Source organism: Carassius auratus, chromosome 2, assembly GCF_003368295.1.
Source record: "Carassius auratus strain Wakin chromosome 2, ASM336829v1, whole genome shotgun sequence".
Classification (NCBI taxonomy): domain Eukaryota; kingdom Metazoa; phylum Chordata; class Actinopteri; order Cypriniformes; family Cyprinidae; genus Carassius; species Carassius auratus.
In genome coordinates, this window is record NC_039244.1 from 23,182,423 (window position 1) to 23,202,003 (window position 19,581).

The following is a 19,581-nucleotide window of genomic DNA, read 5'->3' on the forward strand; positions in this document are numbered from 1 at the left end:
AACAAGCATTTTCACAGCATGGGAAACCTTTTGTTAAGCACAAAGACGTGACAGAAAAACCATTCCACTGTTGTAACGAGTGAAAAGAGCCGATTTTTTTTTGTGTTTAATTCATAACTGTGTCTTGCATTTATATTCCAGTAACATCATACATAGGGTTTCTTCATTATATTCACAGTTCATAATGCAACAATTCCTGTAGTCTAATTCCTTACACTGTTCCCATGTAGAACACAAATATGTAAAAGTAAAAAATTTGGAAGAGCAAAAGTGACCAGTGGCGAGCGGTATGCAGCCGTCTCATGTAGTGTCTTATGACAACATCAACAAATTCTTAATAAAGCGTCACACAACTCAACCCAAACCAAAAGCAACGTACACAAACCATTTCGACTTGGGACATAATGATAGTGTTTTCCTTTGTAAAACTCAAAGCCAATATTAGAGTGATGCTGAACTTTCAAATAGTCTAAAATGTTTCAAATGTACAAATCTTCAGCATTCTCTTGGTTCACGGTGAATGTTGAAAACTAATTCAAAAGTGTGAGGGTAAACATATATGCCAATTCAACAAAACCAGAGACCGTTTAAGACTAGCTCTGTTAGTGTGTTGACAAGTCACCTTGAACACTAATAAGTAGGGTTTTCTATATAACTTTAGCATATAATTCAGGCCCTACTCAGGCAGCGGCTGATTGTCAGTGAAGAAACATCAAGTACGCATGCCGGTGAGGGCAAAGAGAAAGACAAACTGCTACAAAAAAAAGCACTACGATGTGCTACAATGGCTTTTATCAGGCAGGCATAGAGGCAACAGGTCAGAAAGGCCTTATGTCAAAGGAAGCCCTCATAGGGTGCTCTGAGCTTGACCAGACTGGGAGTAAAGGGAAAGTAAATTCTGTCCCCATTTACTTATCCTTATAGTGTTCCATAACCCATATGACCATGTTTCTTTCACTTTCAGGGAGTTCGTCAGTCCCTGGTCACTAAATGCACTCACTGTATGGAAAAAGAGCAGCATGAACATTCTTTAAAGGCTGATCACACATTTTTCAATTTTTGGTGAACTCTCTAAACAGGCGTATTAAAGACACCAGTCTGTAGCTCTCTACTGTACATAGTGGCATTTTGTAACCAAAGAGCTTTATAACAAGTCCACTATAGCAAATTCAAAAAACGGACTGATTGTTGGCCTATTTATCTACAAGGACCTTTGAAAAGCTCAAAAACATCTGATTTCTAAAAGCAAGTGACGTTACAGCTATAAAGTTCTTCGGGTTGTCATGCGCGCACACACACACACACACACACGGGTACTGATTGCATTTCAGCGTGTTCCTGTCCTCTTCGTTTTCCCAAAAAGTACAAATATTAAACATTTGCCAGTGGTTAAATAGACAACGTGATGGCGCTAAAAATAACTCCATGAGGGAAGGTTCAATTCAAGGCTTGTCAGACCTTATCCATATTTTTCTGCTTTATGCTGTTTCTGGAGGGGAAGTGGGAGTCCCGCCGGGTTCAGTGGGAAAAATAATCCATAAAAGTAATTCTCTAGAAAAGGTTTTTAGGTCAATGGAGATGAAGAACAAAGCAAATGAACAGCATGTTAGAGTTGGGACAGATGCCAGCGCTTGAATCCAATGGTCTGGTTATACACAGTGTCTGTATAATGAGCGGGCGAGCGGTCAGTAGTTCTGCGGCTCTCTCTCCTCAGCAGTCGGTTTTGCCCTTCTCCAGTGAGCTGTGGATCTTATCCAGAGTCTTTTTGATGCGCAGGGCAGTGAGTCGAGCCGAGGGGTTCTGGTACCAGCACTCTTTCATCAGCTTCACCAGAGCAGACAGGGTCTGTGACCACACAGAAACACACAGACGTTAGTTTTCAGATCACAGTTATCGTTTAAGTTAGCACGATTTGCAAGATTCCGATTTTGAGCACAAAGAGGCTGTGAAAGCTGGAATTGCAAAAATGCAAACTCAGTTCTGGCTTTTAGCTTTTAAATACGTTTACAGGGATACAGAGAGTGTTTCATCAGTACTTACGGGATCTGAAAACCAGCGGTTGGGAATGAACGGCCTTTGTTGCTCCACACAAACCACTTTCCTCATCTCATCAAAGCTGGGGTCATTAGGCACTAGGTCATAGAAAGGCGGCTTGTATTCCTCTACAATTCCTACATGATCACATTTTTTATAAAAAAAAAAAAAGTGTCATTGAAAATTTAATTGGAGAACATTCTGATCTATATTGTCCTTAAATACTTATAAAATATAGAAAAGGCTTTGCAAATCTGACTAGAATCCAGGTAGCTGACCGTTACTGATGGTCCTGCGAGCGATCTCCCACAGCACCAACCCAAAGGCCCAGATGTCCACCCTCTTATAGGCATCGAAACAGTCCGTCTGAATGGTCTCATCCAGAACCTCCGGTGCCATATAGCGCTTGGTTCCCACTTTAGGATTATTTCCCACATCTAGCTGATTGTCAGACTGCGTGTGTGTTACTGCCAGACCTACAAAGAGATACAAGCAGATGAAGAGCAGAAGCGTAAAATGACCTGATTGGCTTTATTATCATCATACACTACCGTGCAAAAATTTGGGCTCAGTAAAAAAATATATATATTTAAAGAAATTTATATATTTACTTGGTAACACTTTAGAATAATGGTGCATTAGATAATGTTAGTTAACTACTTTAGTTAACATAATCTAAGCAAGAACAATCCTTCTACAGCATTTATTAATCTTAATGTTAATTTCATCATTTACTAACGCATTATTCAAATCAAATGTAGTGCTTGTTAACATTAGTTAATGCATTGTGAATTAGCATGAACTAACAATGAATAACTGTATCTTCATTAACAAAGATGAATAAATACAGTAATAAATGTAGTGTTCATTTATTCATGTTAATTAATAAATTAACTAACATTAACTAATACACCATTATTCTAAAGTTTAACCCTTTAATTAATATTCATTACATTCACAGGGTCACTTATGATTTAAAAAAAGGGCATGCAAGAAATTACCCAGGTCAGCGATGCAGCACTGCAGATCTTTCTTCACCAGGATGTTCTTGCTCTTCAGGTCTCTGTGAGCGATGGCCGGTTTGCCCTCAGTGCCAAAGATCTCCGTGTGCAGGTGCACCAGCCCGCTGGCTACTGACGCCGCCATGTGCAGCCCATCTGCCATTTCCACGGCAACACGCTGCAGGTAGTCATAGAGAGAGCCGTTTTCGTGGTAATGTGTGATGAGCCACAGCTGAGTGCTAGAGTTTCGGGAGGTCATATCAGAAGCCATGAATCCTGCAAAGAAAAGAGTTTAAAATAACATCACCCACACTGTATTGAGCTATTTTTTTGTTGTTGTTCTAGCATTAAAGATGCTATTATATGAGATAACAAAGATGTCCGACTCACCTAATATATTTTCATGTCGCAGTAGAACAGTGTTGTATATTTCTGTCTCTCTAAACCATGACTTCTCATCTCTGGAGGAGAAGATCTTCACAGCTACATTCTCTCCTTGCCACTGACCTCTCCACACTTCCCCATACCGTCCCTTACCTGAGAACACAGGACACAGAGAAATTCTAGCACGTACATCAAGATTTAATTAATCATGTAATGTGTTGTAAAAGCTGTGAAACATCATAGTCAATGTGTCATAGTCTAATATGTACTCAGGTCATTCTATGATTTGTCGTACCAACACACTCTACCAGGCTGATCTGCCGTGCTACCGTCCTCTGCACCAGGAAGGGCAGTCCTGAACCACTGCCTGATGTGCAGGAGTGATCCATCAGATCCTAGAAAACAACAAGACTAATGAGGCACTATCTAACGGTTAAAGACTGAAAACGGAATAAATTCAGCTAAACTACTGCAGCATTCAAAAGTGTGGGGTGAGTGAGATTCTTCTGTTTTTGAAAAAATGTATACTTTTGTTCAGCAATGAAGCGCTTAATTGTTAAAAAGTGACAGTAAATACATTTACACTGTTAAAATCATGACAATCATGAAAACAATTACGGAAACTAGGGCTGCACGGTGTGTCGTTTAAGCATCGATATCGCGATATACGAATCCACGATAGTCACATCGCAGGATGTGCGATGTATGCTGTCGTAGTTGATCCGTTATTCATTAACTGTACGTGCCAGCTGCTCCCCGGCCCTTGACGAATGTGATTCGCGGAGAGCGCGAGAGAGAGCGCACGTGCGCGCGCAAGAGAGAGAGAGCGCACTTCAAACAACACGAGCGCTTTCTTGTTCTCTTTCCCTCGCGCATATTAATCAATTGACACGATGGTGTCTATGTTTAAATCATTTAAAATGAGAATGTAAATCTGCTGCTCACCCCATTTTTGTTTGTGAGAAAAAATTTGATTAGATTTCATATCGCAATACATATATGGCAGAAAAATTAAATATCGCAATGTCATTTTTTCCCAATATCGTCTAGCCCTAATGGAAACAGTGATACTAAGTAGCACACCTGGTTTAAAATTGATAATAAGAAATGTTTCTCAAGCATCAAATCAGCATTTTAGAATGATTTCTGAAGTATCATGTGACACTGAAGACTGAAGTTGTGATGCTGGAAATTCAGTTTTGCTGTCACAGGAATAAATTACATTTTAAAACATTGAAATAGACTTTTTGTGATTGTAATAGTATTTCATAATATTTTTAAAGTAGCAGGCTTGGTGAGCACTTATGAAAATTCTTCTGACAAAAAAGAAAGAAAAAAAAAAAAATCACCTGAAAGTTTTAGTAAACTATAGAAATGAAATACCGCAAGTGTGCTGTCTCCGACATTAGATGAAATGAGCCCGTCAATGGCCCCCTGCTCAGTGTCGAACTCATGCAGTCTTTCCAGACGCCCATGATGGAGTCTACGGCACACCAGCAAAGCCAGCACAGACAGCAATCCCAGAACCACAAACGGCCCCAACACAAAGAAAACCAGCATCTCCTCACGGTAATGCACAGCTGCCTCTCCTTCTGGACCTTTTCAGAGACACAAATCCCATCAATGTGTTTAACTATTAAATTATAAAAGTATAAATAAATAATAAGATAAAATAATAATTGGGCTCAAAGATGGCCCAATGATTTTTGGATGACAGTTTTTGGTATACAAAGCTTTTTTTTTTTTATAATGAAACTAATATAATATAATATATTTTTTAATGTTACTAAAATGTCACAAAAACGTCTTAAATTATAAAACAACATTTTGAACAACTTTGTAAAGAATGGATGGACTTACTTGTCAGCAGAAGTCGAAGAAGGGTCTCTTTGGAGACGTTGGCGTTGCACATGTGCTGGGAGCAGCATTCTACGACATGACTAGCTGAGGCTGTTGCGGAGCAGGTCATGCGCTTGCTCTCCGACCCGATAAGACAGCCACGTTTAAACGTTGTCACATCGTTGCTAATGATAACAGAGGTGTAACACTGGTCTCCAGTGCACTGCTGCTCATTACAATCACTGCCGACACACATGCAGTCAATGGAGACATCTGGAGAGAGAGTTAAATCATAAATGAAGGAAAAAGGGACCCAGTCTGTATCCATTTATCAGTTGTCACCAGCTGCAAAAACTCTGGGAACAATGAAATTAATTTAGGAAGAGCAGCATGACGCCACACCGCACAGACAAGACTCTCTGCCTGATAACTGAGACTGTTTTCTTCCCTTCTCCCTGCCTTCATTTCCTGTGACAATGAACTATGTCGACTTTACAAATTGACTACACAGAATAAAGGCCAGAGAGCATCAGTGACACAGATCAATTAACCCAGCATTCATGTTTTATGCCCTCCGTGAGACACGCTAACAGCCTGAGGAGAGTGGATAACGAAACCTAATGAAAGTACAAATACGGCTAGGTACACCAATCCTACAGAGTTATGGCTAGATGTTTTAACTACGACTTATTGGTTAATGGCACTATAGTCTCAGGCATGCTATTTCCAGATGCCAAAGTGAAGCATATATTATCAGTTCACCATTAAAGGGATAATACATCCAAAAATGCACATCAACCCTGCATTTATTTGATAAAATATATAGTAAAACCAGTAATATTTGAAATATTATTAAAATTAAGCAATTGTAGCATTTTAATATATCTGAAAATGTAATTAATTTTTGACATAGCAAAGCTGAATGTACAGTATTCATTACTGATTTGATTCTCAAAAAATATTTAATATTACAATTAAAAAAATTATCTTTAATTAAAGTTCAAAAGATTGTTTACTGTAATCAATTTAATTTATGCTTAAGTATTAATTTTTTAAAATAAGAAATTATCCCTTAAGGATTACTCACATCACATATAAAATAAATGAATAAAAATAAATAATTATAATTATTATTCATGATGATAATAATAATAATAAAACTACAAAAATAAAGGTAAAATGTAATAAGAAAAATTTAAGAGGAAAAAAAAAAATATCAGAAAAAGTGATTTACGTTTTCCAGCTCTTTACCTTTAGCTGATGTCTGTAAGAATTGAAGCAGGAATAGGACGATGATTCGGGTACTGCAATGCCCCATTTGGTTCACTGCACTGTAAGGAAAGCAAGGTGTTACAAATTCACATTTAAACCAAGAAACACCACAAATCACCTGCTTAGTTTCAAGTTCTACAGAACAGTAGGCAAGAATCAATTATCAATAAGAAAACAGAACCAAAAAGATGACAGATCATTTCTTTTTTTTTTTTGAGAATGCAGCAGTGCTCTGCCTCTCTCACATGCAACAAATATATCCACACACACAGTGTGTGTGTCAGACGGGGCCGTCTCCGTGGCAACCGTGGTGAGAGAGATGCCCATTATGGAGCAACATCAAAGAGAGTGGAAGAGCACTTTAGGAAAGACAGAAAGGAACAAGCATTTTGGGTGTGTAGGACTCACCATTACTTTGTAATATTAATATTACATTACTATGTCATAAAGGACACAATTCAGAAGGACATCATGATTAATTATAGAATGGGAGTTTTTCGAAAACTGACTTTTAAATGATGTAGCATCATTTTATCCAATGTCTCTTCAATCCTGACTACCAAAACAAAAAAAATCTAAATAATTTCAAAATGTCCAAAATGCTATTTTAAACAAGAGCGTCAAGGGCGATCTTACTTGTATAACTTCTCAGGTGACTCTCAGTACAGCCTTTCAGTATGTGCACAGCCAGACTCTGTCTACCCATTGGATCCTAAAAAAAGATGGAAACCAAACCAGAATGCTAAACTTTTTCCCCAGCAGTGCCTTTCTCATGGTCATTTCTTCAGGAAGGAGTGAGTGACAGGATAAGAGGGGTGCCTGGAAGTCTCCACACACTGATAGTCAGAGAGCTGGAAATTACTAATGGCTTGATTCCCTTTTGCTGCTCACCATATTAACACAAGCTTTTTTTTTCTTTTCTTTTTTGAAATGCAAAGGATCCCTAAAAATACCCCTATTTTGCATTTATATGAATTATTTTGTTTTCGTTAATTTTATCATGAGCATTTCAGTTAGTTTCATTTGATTCATAAAATTTATTTTATTATTATACAAATAATTAGTATGAAATTCACTACTTATTTTGCTTAACAGACAGCAGCACATTGTGTGTCGATGTTCATGACAAAACTTTAAATGGTTATGATTCTGAAATATACACTTTAAAAAAGTTTTCTAATTTTTAATCTGGATCCTGTTACATAGTGTTCATATAATTTTATACACACGTTACAATTTTCTAGCAAGCAAAATAGTCTAGCATTACTGGAAAAAAGTACACACACACAGTATATATATATATATATATATATATATATATATATATATATATATATATATATATACACACACTTTTTTTCCAGACCTGGATATTTCCAGGTTTTTAGTGACCATGGGAACCTTTTCAGTGAAGATCAGAGAGCCTTTATTGATATGATCTAAAGGCAACTAAACAATCAAAATGACTGACATGCAATGAATCACACACAGAGCTGTTAATAATAGAGACTTGTTTTAAACCAGCAGATTATTTAGATTAGACTCATGTGCTCAAGAAGGTGACTGACAAACACTACAGATGATCTGCTTTAACAGACAAGTGCCTGCAATGTAATCACATCGCCAACAGCAACTATCCAAACACAGACAACAAAAACAAAACAACAACAACAAAAATATAAAATAACACGCAAAAACCTAATCTGCCGACATATCATAATAATGTCTGCATTATAACTTTTGTCTAAGTTAATAATCGGCCTGTATGCAGTAGCTGTGCTAACTGTGCTAACAACGGCTATTATTTAACTCGTCGCTTTTATTTCCAACAAATCAAGGTGACATTAAAGATCGCTTTTACCTTTAGCTGCGATGTAGATTCATGTTTGTGTTAATGTTCCGTGTTTTCACTGTTTTATTCGAAGTCGTGTGTTAGACGACGACAGACTGTCTGCCGCCACCCAGAGAGACTGAAAAGACTGCGCCGTGACGTCACCATAAACAAGCGACGCGCGAGAGCATTGTGGGATACCGCAGGTCCGCCGAAACTTTGATTATTTTGTAACGACACATTTCTATCTCAGACAACCTCTCATGGCTCAACCTCATGAAGCAAATAATTTTGCTTGTCAAACAATTGCACAGAGCTTATTGATCACTATTCTATATTCAAAGGAATAGTTCAATCAAAACTGAAAATTTGCTGAAAATTTACTAGCCCCCAGGATTCCAAGATGTAGCCTAGATGAATTTGTTTCGTAGTCGGAACAGCGTTATTACATATTATCAGTGTTGGGTATAGTTACTTTGGAAAGTAGTTAGTTAGGTTACAACGTTACCATCAATTAAAAGTAATCAGTTATGATACAGCGTTACCTATTCATACAAGTAACGCGTTAGAGTACTCATGCGTTACCAAAAATTAAAAGCCGTTTGCAGCGGCTCACACATGACAGACACAGCCCCCGGCCCCTTTAAATGCACTAACGTCAGTCATCCGACTAAATTAACACTGCAGGATAACAATAACAGGAAAGACAGTCAGCAATCGGCTATTCCACATGGCGTTTTATTTATTTATTACCACAGAACATATTATTAATCAAAATTCGCACCTAACGTTACCCAGCCCAAGTAGCGTAGGCTACTGTATATTATGAGCACCACAACATAACTCCTGATTTTTCTTTAACTTTAAATAATGCAGTTATCAAAGTACAAGTATGCTTACTTGTAAACACAACCTTAAACAGGCTTGCAGATTTAAATCCATTTAGAAATGATGAACAACCAGCCAGCCAATGATCTAACAGAAATTAACAGCTGACTGTCAAACAAAAATGATAACAAACCGAATTAAATCCTTCACTGCCACACAGGCAAATGACAAATCGCTTAATAGGCGAACTAATTATTATTAAAGTGTCACTCACAGTCACAAGCCTAAATTCGCTTTAACACAGTCCTCTTACATTTACTCTTCAAAGTAGTGATTAAAACGTAGCGTTAAATTTGAGGTAGAATTTTTGGCGGTCGACAGAAGCTTTTCACCAAAGCAGAGTGTGCATTTTACCGTTATGTTCTTTTCTTTTTCGTTGACAAATTGAAAATAATGTGCGTACTTCCATAAACCAAACGCTGTCCTCTCTGCTATCTTGCCGGGAGTTCGAAAAAAAAAAAAAAAAAAAAACCACACACACACAGGGTCAGGCGCAGGGCACAGACGTATCACAGCCATTGACTTTAAGATCACAGAGCTTCGGCTCCGCTGATGCATCCGCAGATGGCACAGTAGACCTAGGCATACTGTCTGACAAAAAGCAGGCTGCAGTCGGGATTTTCCTTTCCTTAAAATAACGGATTACTTTTTTTAAAAAAATAACGAAGTTACTGATTACTTACGCACGGAACTAACGCGTTAAGTTACAAATTTCAGGAAAAAAGTAATTAGAGTACTCTAACGCGTTACTTTGTAACGCGTTACCCACAACACTGCATATTATGGACTTTATTTTGACCAGAAGCAATGGTTTAAAGCTTAAAAACCTCAATGATGGATTTGTTCATTAGAAAACACAGCTTTTACATGACAAGATGTTAATTAAGGGACTGCAAATATGCTGGATGTTTATATCAGCTGTTTGGACTCTCATTCTGACGGCACCCATTTACTGCAGAGGATCCACAGGTGAGCAAATGATGTGATACTAAATTTCTAAAAAAATCTGTTCCGATGTGGAAACAAATGCATTTTGAATGGCCTGATGAATAATGAATAAAAAAGCTCATTTTAATTTTCCAGTGAACTATTCCTTTAAGACAAATCTCAAAGATCAATATGATAGCAAAATAAAAATGCTGATCAGTACAAATCTGCTACTCACTGCCCTAAAACACACTCGACTGCATTAACCTTGAGAAAATTATATAAAACCTTACAACACCTCTACATTTACAATTGTAGTAATGTTCATCAGTTCAATGTACTGCATCAATTTACCTGAAAGTGTATGATAATTTATATTACTATTTACAAACTGTTAAGAGACACACACACATAGCTGCCTAAAGAAAGCAAAATGTCCTTGGCATGATAGGAGTAAATGAGCTAGTGGCCTGACAGTTTTTTGTTCTAAAATAGCTTGTTGATTAATGGCCATGTCATTTTCTATATGGGGAAAAAAGGATGGGGAGTCAGGGGCTCCGAAGGGCTGGGAGATAAGGCGTCTGACAGCCCTCAAGTGACTAGCCACAATTCCTTTCCACTCAATATCATAGATTTTTCATGTATAATCAAAGGAGTGCAATTTTGGGGGCATTTATGGCACAGAGGTCAATGTTGTGTGGAACACAATTGCACCTCTGGGGGAAATGCACTCTTGCTTTTTTTCCTTTGCTTGCAATAACTTGAAAAACATGTTACTCAGCAAAGAGTCTGATTTACAGATAAAATATTGAACCAGTTGCCATTTTTTAAAGTCTTTTTACTGCTTTGAAAAATCCTTTATAGGTTTGTTTTTGGCTCTGAAATCATGTCCTCTATCTCGTAGATTACTCGTGTCTCCTTAAATAAAGCATTGATTATGGGGAAGGTGATATGAAAATTAGGATGCAGAGGAGGTATCAAGCGGCCTATATGCTTCCTCAATTGTATAGTGGCACAAAAGAATCTCCTGTTGCCCCTTCATCCATATCTCCAATCAAACCTGGCTTGTTTAGTACCTTTGGTTTAATCATGAGGGGCTTTAGGGGCTGTCCACAAAAAAGCTATTGTATCTTACTTAATTATAACCTCAGAAATGATCTGACCTGTCCGGTGCCAGGTGCAGTGAAGTGTGCAAAAGCTTGCATGCCATGAGGTCCCACTGGATAAGAAAAAGAAACACTAGATGCCCATCGTGATCGGATAAGTGAAAAATAACCTAACAATGTTACATCTGAGAAGAAGAAGAAAAAGAAAAAAGGCGGAGAAACTTCGGTAAAGACCTAATGGAAAGTTTTTCCCTCCCCTCTTGGTTTCTGAGACTTCTGGGTACCCTAAAAAGGTAGCAATATGAGCCCCAGCGGTTTTTTCTTTTTCTTTACTTTACTTCCCATACCACCTCTGTGAGTCTGAGCCCATTCGGAAGGTTTCTGTTCAAAAGTCAGCATGGATCATCCAGGAGGACGCCTTGCTGTGGTTCTGTTCCTACTGGTTCTGGTTTCTATGTCCACCGAAAACAACATTAGTAAGTACTGTATTTAGTACTGTTTTTATCTTATTATGACATTGCCTATTTATAAAATAAAATGTTCTTGTTTGGATTGGGTTTCTGCACTTTAGTAATATGATATCCAAATTAACTTGGGGAACTTTATATAGCAGTAAGATTAATCAAAAGTTTGAACAATTGAACAGTTGAACAATCTGAATTTATGTTTCTCATCTTTTAATCTAAACGTTTATGCTTAAATGCTTGACAGTATTTTAATAGGTAAATATGAATTGTGCCTGCCAATGGATTTCAGTTCAGTATTATTTTACTTCATTTATTATTTTAACTGTTATTTTATTTTGTAAATTTTGTTTAATTTAATTACATTTAATTTGTGACCCTGGACCATAAAACCAATTTTTATTGAATAAATAAGCTTTCCATTGATTTATGGTTTGTCAACTTAATGAGGCAATTGCAATTGCAATAAGACAATATTTGGCCGAGATACAACTATTCGAAAAATTGTGGAATCTGAGGGTGCAAAACAAAAAAAATCTAAATACTGAGAAAATCGCATTTTCCAATGCATCCAATGCATTTCCAATCCAATGCATATTACTAATCAAAAATTTTGTTTTTTATATATTTACTGTAGGAAATGTACAAAATATCTTCATGGAACATGATCTTTACTTAATATCCTAATGATTTTTGGCATGTAAGAGATATTAACAATTTTGACCCATACAAAATATTTTTTTGGCTATTGCTAAAAATATACCCCAGAACTTAAGACTGTTTTGTAGTCCAGGGTCTATAATTTAATTTAAATTAATTGCAAAAGAAGATCCAGCATACATGAGAACTCATTCAGTACCGTTTGCATTGCAATTGCCTCATTAAGTTGATTAGAAGTGACGTCTTTGAAGAATCTAAAATATAAAATAGACTTTTTTTTTTTTTTACTTTTTTGGTTTACTTTACTATTATTTTAAAATGAAAACAGTCAGGTGAGAGCAAGCTTTCTGACTGCCATTCTAGTGGCAAAAACTTTAAGTTAAGTTGATTTGTTTTGCAGTCAGATGGTGCACAGTGTCTGATGCTGAAGAGCAGAAGTGTCTGGATCTAGCTGGGAACGTCACAGCCAGGAACATCCGCGGACAACTCCTTTGTGTGAGGGGCCAAAGTCCCACTGACTGCATGAAGCAAATTAAGGTTGTAGGAAATTGCTTCCCAAGAAGCAAATCAAATAAGATATGGTGCTTGAAAATGACTAATATTACAAGTTTCATATATTTTTGCTCCTCCTTTTTGCTTTTCTTGCATTCCTTTAACTTCTCAACTGATTATTCAGTCTTACAAAATGTTTGGGAAATGTCTCAATTTATGGTTTAGTATAACTTGTCTGTGATGTAAACAGAATGGCACTGCAGATGCCTCCACTATGTATGCGGATGAGATCTACACAGCTGGGTTTTGCTATGGCTTAGATGTGGCTGTGGGAGAGTCTTATAACGGTGTGGGTGAGTATGTTTAAACTATTAAAAGCATTAAAGCACCAGTCAGAGATCTGATAAAAAATTATTTTTAGTCAAAGAGCTTGACATCAATGCATGTTCACGTGACTTTACCGATGTTTTGTGTCTGACACAGATGGCATTAATTATTACGTGGTTGCACTGGCACGGACATCATCCAGTGATCTGTCACTTCTGGAGATGCATGAACGCAGCTCCTGTCACCCAGGGATGCGGACAACAGTGGGCTGGACCGTCCCCATCGGCTTCCTGGTCAACACATCGCAGATCAGCGTGGATGAGCAGTGCAACTTTCCCCATGGTGAGACGCTACCATGCTGTATTTCACTGTGTATAGTAGTTACTGATATTATTTGATAGATTACAAAGCTCTCAACATCTAGTTTAATTATCGGTGACATACTTACAAAGTAATGCTTTCATTTTTTATATAAGTAAAATATAAAATGCTAATTGAGAATGTAATTGCACCCTTTGGCAGCAATTTAAAAAAGCTATATCCGTCTCCCTATGGTTTCCAGCGGTAGGAGATTTCTTTGGATACAGCTGTGTCCCTGGAGTGAAGGACCCAGAACATGATCCCAAAGGAAATAACCCAAGGAACCTGTGTGAGGCCTGCATTGGGGATGATAATGACCACCACATCTGTGTCAATAACCCTCGGGAACGGCACTTCGGGGAGGCTGGAGCTCTTAGGTGCTGTATGATCAAAGATGGGAGATAATGCATATGTTCTACTGGAACCATTATTAAAAATATGAAAATGCTTTTTGTAGCAAGAATAATGGATTGCGTAATGTATTAATAATATAAAATTATATATATATATATATATATATATATATATATATATATATATATATATATATATATATATATATATATGTATATGTATAATATTACCACACCTTTTAAAATTTGGGGTGAGTATGGTTTATTGAAAAGTGTTTGAGAGAACATGTACCTAGGAACCTAGGCTAATTTAATCAAAAACAGTAATACTGTGAAATATTATTACAGTTTAAAACAACTGTTTTCTATTTCAATATATTTTATGTTTTCCCTTTTTTTTCTGTAATGGCAAAGCTCATTTTCCAGCAGCCATTACTCCAGTTTAAAGATGCGTAAGAAAGCATCCTAATATGCTGATTTAGGGCTTAGGAAACTTTTCGTCTCATTATTAGAAAATGAAAATGGTGGGGCTGCTTAATTAAGAATGGAAAGTGTATTTGTAATAGTTGTTTTCTTCATGATTTTGTTTATGAACACCAAGAACAGCATTCGTTTGAAAAAAGAAAACTTCTGTTACAAACGTTTTTACTGTTACTTTTGATTCATTCGATGCATCCTTGTGCAATAAAATGATACATTTCTTTAAAAAGCTACTAATTCCAAACTTTTAAATGGTAGTGTATATATTTGATATCTATCATTATTTAAAACATACAGGTGTGTGGCCGAGAATCTCGGGGATGTTGCTTTTGTTAAGCACACTACAGTCTTCGACAACATACAGGGTAAGTAATGCAGGCTGTAAGAAGAGCTAGTTAAACAGGAGGGCAAAAATGCCCAGATGCAGTAAGAATTTCAAGTTCTCATTAAGTTTTTTAAGAGACTGAAGGAGGACAATTGTTGCCTTTACTTTATGATCTGTATCATGTTTCACTGGCCGACAGACACAGGGGGGCAGCATTTCCCAACAATGCATCTCTTTGTGTGCTTGATGGGATCTGTGAAACCCTTATTTAGTCTCAGCAAACCCTGTTAGCCAAGTTCATGGATTATGGATGCTAGTTTAATCGAGATATATAGATTATATTTAAAAGTTTCATCCGGACAAATGTTACATCATGCCTTATGTTTTAGAACTTGTCGCTGTCTGTAAGAAATCTTTGTCTGGTTATTATTCATGTAAGGTAAGAACCAGGAGTCCTGGGCCTTGGACCTGGAGCTGGAAGACTTGAAGCTCTTGTGTCCTGACGGGAGAGAAGCTAACCTGTTCCAACACGAGAGCTGCCACCTGGCTGTCGTGCCAACCAATGCTGTGGTAGTGCGTTTGGAGGACAAATGCCGCGTTTACAAGTTCTTGGAACGTGTACAGGTCAGGGGAGACGGCCACACAGTCACACATTGGAGTCCAAAAGTTTGAGAACGGGCAGAAAATCCAGGATATGTTTTTGCACATAAAAAAAAATAAAATAAAACTGAGAAGGAATAATGTGAAATAGGGTATGACAATACATTGTGTCACAATATATCACAATACAAAAATTTAATATGTATAGTACTGTAGATAGTGACAATATGTATCATGTATAATTCTCCCAAAAATGAGAGATTTATTAATATTAATAAAAAAAACACACAAAGTGTCAAATATAGTAAATTAGAAAGTTCATATATTCACTCTACCTTTTTATTCATTATTATTAATTGATTAAAATATATGATTTAATACTGTATTGCAAGTATAAGTGTCTAATGTAGAATAATGCATATTTCTATTCTGGTTAATTAACAGCTCTTTTTGCTAACTGTTCATCATAAGAATTAGAGATTTATATATATATATTAAAAAAAATATTTTGGCTTTGTTTAAAGTATTGTGAGAGTATCTTATGGAGAGATCAGTATTGAGTATCATGACATGAATGAATTGTTACTCCCATAATGTGAAATGAAGAAAGTATTTAATATTCTGCACTATTTTTAGACACTATTTCTAGGTCTTGGCAATTAAATGCTTTTAATAAAAAATTTCATTCAAATTGAAATGTTTTAAATTTTTAACTGAGAATTTTTTTTATTAAATCAGAAACATGTAAGGATGCAATGATTCACTCAACTCACAATGTGATATGATTCACGATACAATTATTATTATTATTATTTTTTTTTTTTTACAAAATGAGATTTAAGGCAAATGATAAATTAAAAAGTTTACTTTTATTATTGCTTGGCCGAAATGCTGCACATTTCTTTTTGAAGTTGAAATATGTAATTAACAAAACTAAATTCAAATGTTTAATTTCAAATCAAATAATTAAATATTACAAATAAAATAAATATATTCATATAATTAAACTAAGAATTTTCCTGTGTGTTTTGATTTTAGCTTTGTGAAACCTTTTTTGTGAAAGAAAATTCCATCTAGACTTTTCTAAAACAGTCAGTTCCTCTCAGAGATACATTCATATAAACCCCAAACTGTATCACGATTCGTTTAATATCCGAACCCATTTGAATTGTCACATATTTATATCGATTTGCAACTGACTTGGGGTGCATCGTTACATCCCTAAAAAAAGGTTTCAGACTTTTGGAGCCCATTGTGCCGCACACACACACAAAAATGCCACAGATTATATAATGACATTTATACTGCCAGAGTTACACTGTCTGTGGATATCAGGTTTGATTCACATTTTTATTATATTATCCGTGAAATAATATAAAATCTGTGAATAGACAAAACCTGAAATCCTTTTTGTTCAATTCAGAGCATGAAATTTCTCATTGGAAGTGTTGTTCCTGCACGTTAGCGGTCAATGGTATGATTATACGAGCCCTGCCAAAACCTATATTAACAGTGGTATCTCTGAATGTCTCGAGCATTACACAGATTACATCAGGCTGACCTACGCGTTCAATACATCCATCCTGAGCCCTGTGGTGATCATTGATTTCCACAAGACACCGTCTCACGTTACAGTGTGTCATTAGGGGAGGATGACACTACAGTGAGCTCTGTTATGAAAGCAGGACTAGCACACACACATATTGAGCAAAGCACCGTGCAAAATATGAGCAAAAATTGCCAAAAATATTTAATATTCGCAAATGAAACAACTATACATCTTTCAAACTAACACCCACTCTCAGCCCTTTTCTCTTTTATTTGCTTCTCTGCAAGTATTCCCTAAATTCTGCTTGATTGTATTTTCTCTTTTTCTTATTTTGTTTTACACGTTTCTGTCTTCTAGAACGCATTTGCTAATGCTACTGAAGGATTCTCTCTATTCAGCTCGGTGAATTATGGGCAACCTGATGTGCTGTTCAGCGACTCCACCAAAAAGCTGCTGCATGTTATGGGGACCTACACGTCCTGGTTGGGGCCCAGTTACACCACCATGCTGAAGGCTTTTGAGTGTGAAGGTACAGTGGAGCAGGGCTGTTATGCAGTTACTGTATTATGCTAACTTCAATATTGTAAATGTTTTCTACAGGGTATTATATTCTCATATCATTCATTTTTTTCATTAAGGGGTCTGCTTATAACATTAGTGAATGTGCATACAAAAATATTTAAATGACCATTAAAGGCACATTTCCAAATAATGAACAATAACCATTTAACTTTGTTACTGTACCTTTAAGACCAACAAAATATCTTCCAAAGGTTTAAATGGTCTTTTTTTCAGATTGAGGTTTTGAGTTCTGAAAGCATATTTACAAGGCATGTTATGCACCGGTGCATCTTGTTTTTTTTCTTATATTATTTTGGATGGATGCATGAAAAGGAACAACTAAAACTTTAAAATATTTTCTTTACATATACATTACAGATACAGAAACAGTACCATTCATATTTATTTATTTTTGAAAGAAATTAGTACTTTTATATAGCATGGATGCATTAAATAGATTTCTAAAGATCATGTGTCATTGAAAACTGGAGTAATGAGTCCGCCATCACAGGAATAAATTACATTTTAAAATATACTGAAAAGGAAAACGGTTACTTTAAATTGTAAATGACTGATTTCACTGTCTTTTTGATCAAATAAATGTAGTCTTGATGAGCATAAGAGACTTCTTTTAAAAACTTATTTTGAAAAAAATCGAACCGACCCCAAATTTTTGTGCAGTTTTTCAAAATGGTCAACAATGACACTGGACCTACAGATAGTTTTTGCATATTACATTAGTTTATTTTTTCAGTAATTTTTCATAATGTGATTGAAGTTGTCTATATACAGTAGCAGAAATTGTGTAAAGATCCCTTGCATTGCACGGCTGAATTAACTCCTGTCCTCTGTCTCTCACTACAGGTTTGTGTTAATCTGATGAGGAAAGAGGAAACTATAGATCTCCCCTCCATCCTTCTCACACTAACTCTAAAGCACTCTCTATTAAGTGTATTACTCTCGTATATGGGCTGAAAGCCAACTGTCGCCTTTACTTTGTAGTACTATTACTGTTCTGTTCTCACAGTGTTCGTATGGCTCCATATATCACATATCACCTCTTTGGGTCTTTGCCACTAAAGCTAGGTACTTGCCATGGGAAAAATACAAAAATAAACTTGAAAATGTCTAATCTTCTATGCAAAAAAGCATTGCAGGGGAACACACAGCAAACCATGATGGGATTCTGCCTTGACCATTGTTAATAAATCCAAATAAATTCATTACAAACCAACCAAGGGATGCAAAATACACATTCTGCCCTTCAGAGCCAAAGCATACTTTATGCAAGTACATGTAAAAGTTTAAAGGCGGACAGACTTATGGTTGGTTGTGACATAACAGGTGCTTTAAAGGTGCTGTATCCTGACCCTCCAGGATAACATATATTACCAAACTTGAACTTCAGTGTAAATAGTCATGTCACTCTTAGATTTATAGAACCTTCTCTTATTAATAAAAATCTTTGTTGACAAACATTTGCAATCCTCATTTTTATATTTTAGCCAACATCAACTCTATGACTTAAATGAACTTATCGAATAGGCTATATAAACGCTGATGCGTATACACCAGTGTGTGAATGCTAATGTATTATTAATGACAATAGCGTCTCTTATGAATTCATAATGAGCTGTCCATGACATTGCTAATGAACATTAGTAATTGAGATTGCAGGTTAATTGAGGATTTTGTGCCAATGTCCTTGAAAATGTTTGTCAGAATTTTGTACGCTCACATATCTAATTATTGTCTATCTCTGTGTTTTCAGGGAATGTCTCATAATTTATTTATCTTTAATACAAGTTTAATTATCTTGGCTCTCTCAGGCTCTGCTGCAGTAGGATCCTTCTGCTTAAGGAGCCTCTGTTTAAGCCATTAGTACATCAGTAAAAATGTCCAGGTGGACATTTTCAGTTTGCACTGTGTCAAACATAGTAAAACATTAGTCGACCATTGAAACTGTAGAGACAGGAAAAGTATTTTTATGTTTCAAGCAGAAAGTTTTAATGGTACCAGATGGTCGTACAGCTCACACATTGAGTGTGTCTGGTTATGAACGCAGGCTTCATTAATCTGAAATGTAGATGACACTCACCAGTAGCGGTTCAAGATGAGCCAGTCATCA

The 19,581-nt window shown here is 36.3% G+C and overlaps 2 protein-coding genes across 4 annotated transcripts; one reads left to right on the forward strand and one right to left on the reverse strand.

The window, feature by feature from the left end:
- Window positions 1-91: 91 nt before the first annotated feature.
- On the reverse strand, window positions 92-8,513 carry LOC113121200 (activin receptor type-1-like). Its single transcript, XM_026291485.1, has 11 exons — window positions 8,392-8,513; window positions 7,167-7,242; window positions 6,510-6,589; window positions 5,280-5,531; window positions 4,803-5,017; window positions 3,715-3,814; window positions 3,426-3,572; window positions 3,036-3,311; window positions 2,313-2,510; window positions 2,041-2,171; window positions 92-1,845 (listed from the first exon to the last, which is right to left on the reverse strand). The coding sequence occupies exons 3-11, from the start codon at window positions 6,574-6,576 to the stop codon at window positions 1,711-1,713; spliced, it is 1,521 nt and encodes a 506-aa protein (XP_026147270.1). The 5' UTR covers window positions 6,577-6,589; window positions 7,167-7,242; window positions 8,392-8,513; the 3' UTR covers window positions 92-1,710.
- A 1,518-nt stretch (window positions 8,514-10,031) lies between these two features.
- On the forward strand, window positions 10,032-18,923 carry LOC113121208 (otolith matrix protein 1-like). Of its 3 annotated transcripts, XM_026291511.1 has the most exons (10): window positions 10,032-10,218; window positions 11,354-11,758; window positions 12,807-12,943; window positions 13,149-13,251; window positions 13,382-13,567; window positions 13,788-13,962; window positions 14,716-14,783; window positions 15,183-15,367; window positions 17,250-17,421; window positions 18,318-18,923. In XM_026291511.1, the coding sequence occupies exons 2-10, from the start codon at window positions 11,680-11,682 to the stop codon at window positions 18,326-18,328; spliced, it is 1,116 nt and encodes a 371-aa protein (XP_026147296.1). In that variant the 5' UTR covers window positions 10,032-10,218; window positions 11,354-11,679; the 3' UTR covers window positions 18,329-18,923. The 3 variants fall into 3 exon arrangements, with proteins under 3 accessions (XP_026147296.1, XP_026147279.1, XP_026147287.1); XM_026291494.1 differs by lacking the exon at window positions 11,354-11,758; XM_026291502.1 differs by lacking the exon at window positions 10,032-10,218 and having other exon boundaries at window positions 10,230-11,758.
- Window positions 18,924-19,581: the final 658 nt, after the last annotated feature.

What these genes read in the sequence shown, in the direction of transcription:
- LOC113121208 (XM_026291494.1), top strand. Translation starts at nt 10,125, where the DNA reads ATGTTAATTAAGGGACTGCAAATATGCTGGATGTTTATATCAGCTGTT. An exon ending in GGGGAGGCTGGAGCTCTTAG is followed by an intron (nt 13,963 to 14,715) that starts GTGCTGTATGAT and finishes TAAAACATACAG; the next exon opens with GTGTGTGGCCGAGAATCTCG. An exon ending in AGTCTTCGACAACATACAGG is followed by an intron (nt 14,784 to 15,182) that starts GTAAGTAATGCA and finishes TATTCATGTAAG; the next exon opens with GTAAGAACCAGGAGTCCTGG.
- LOC113121200 (XM_026291485.1), bottom strand. Translation starts at nt 6,576, where the DNA reads ATGGGGCATTGCAGTACCCGAATCATCGTCCTATTCCTGCTTCAATTC. An exon ending in TCGCAGGACCATCAGTAACG is followed by an intron (nt 2,172 to 2,312) that starts GTCAGCTACCTG and finishes GTGATCATGTAG; the next exon opens with GAATTGTAGAGGAATACAAG. An exon ending in ACCGCTGGTTTTCAGATCCC is followed by an intron (nt 1,846 to 2,040) that starts GTAAGTACTGAT and finishes GTGTGGTCACAG; the next exon opens with ACCCTGTCTGCTCTGGTGAA.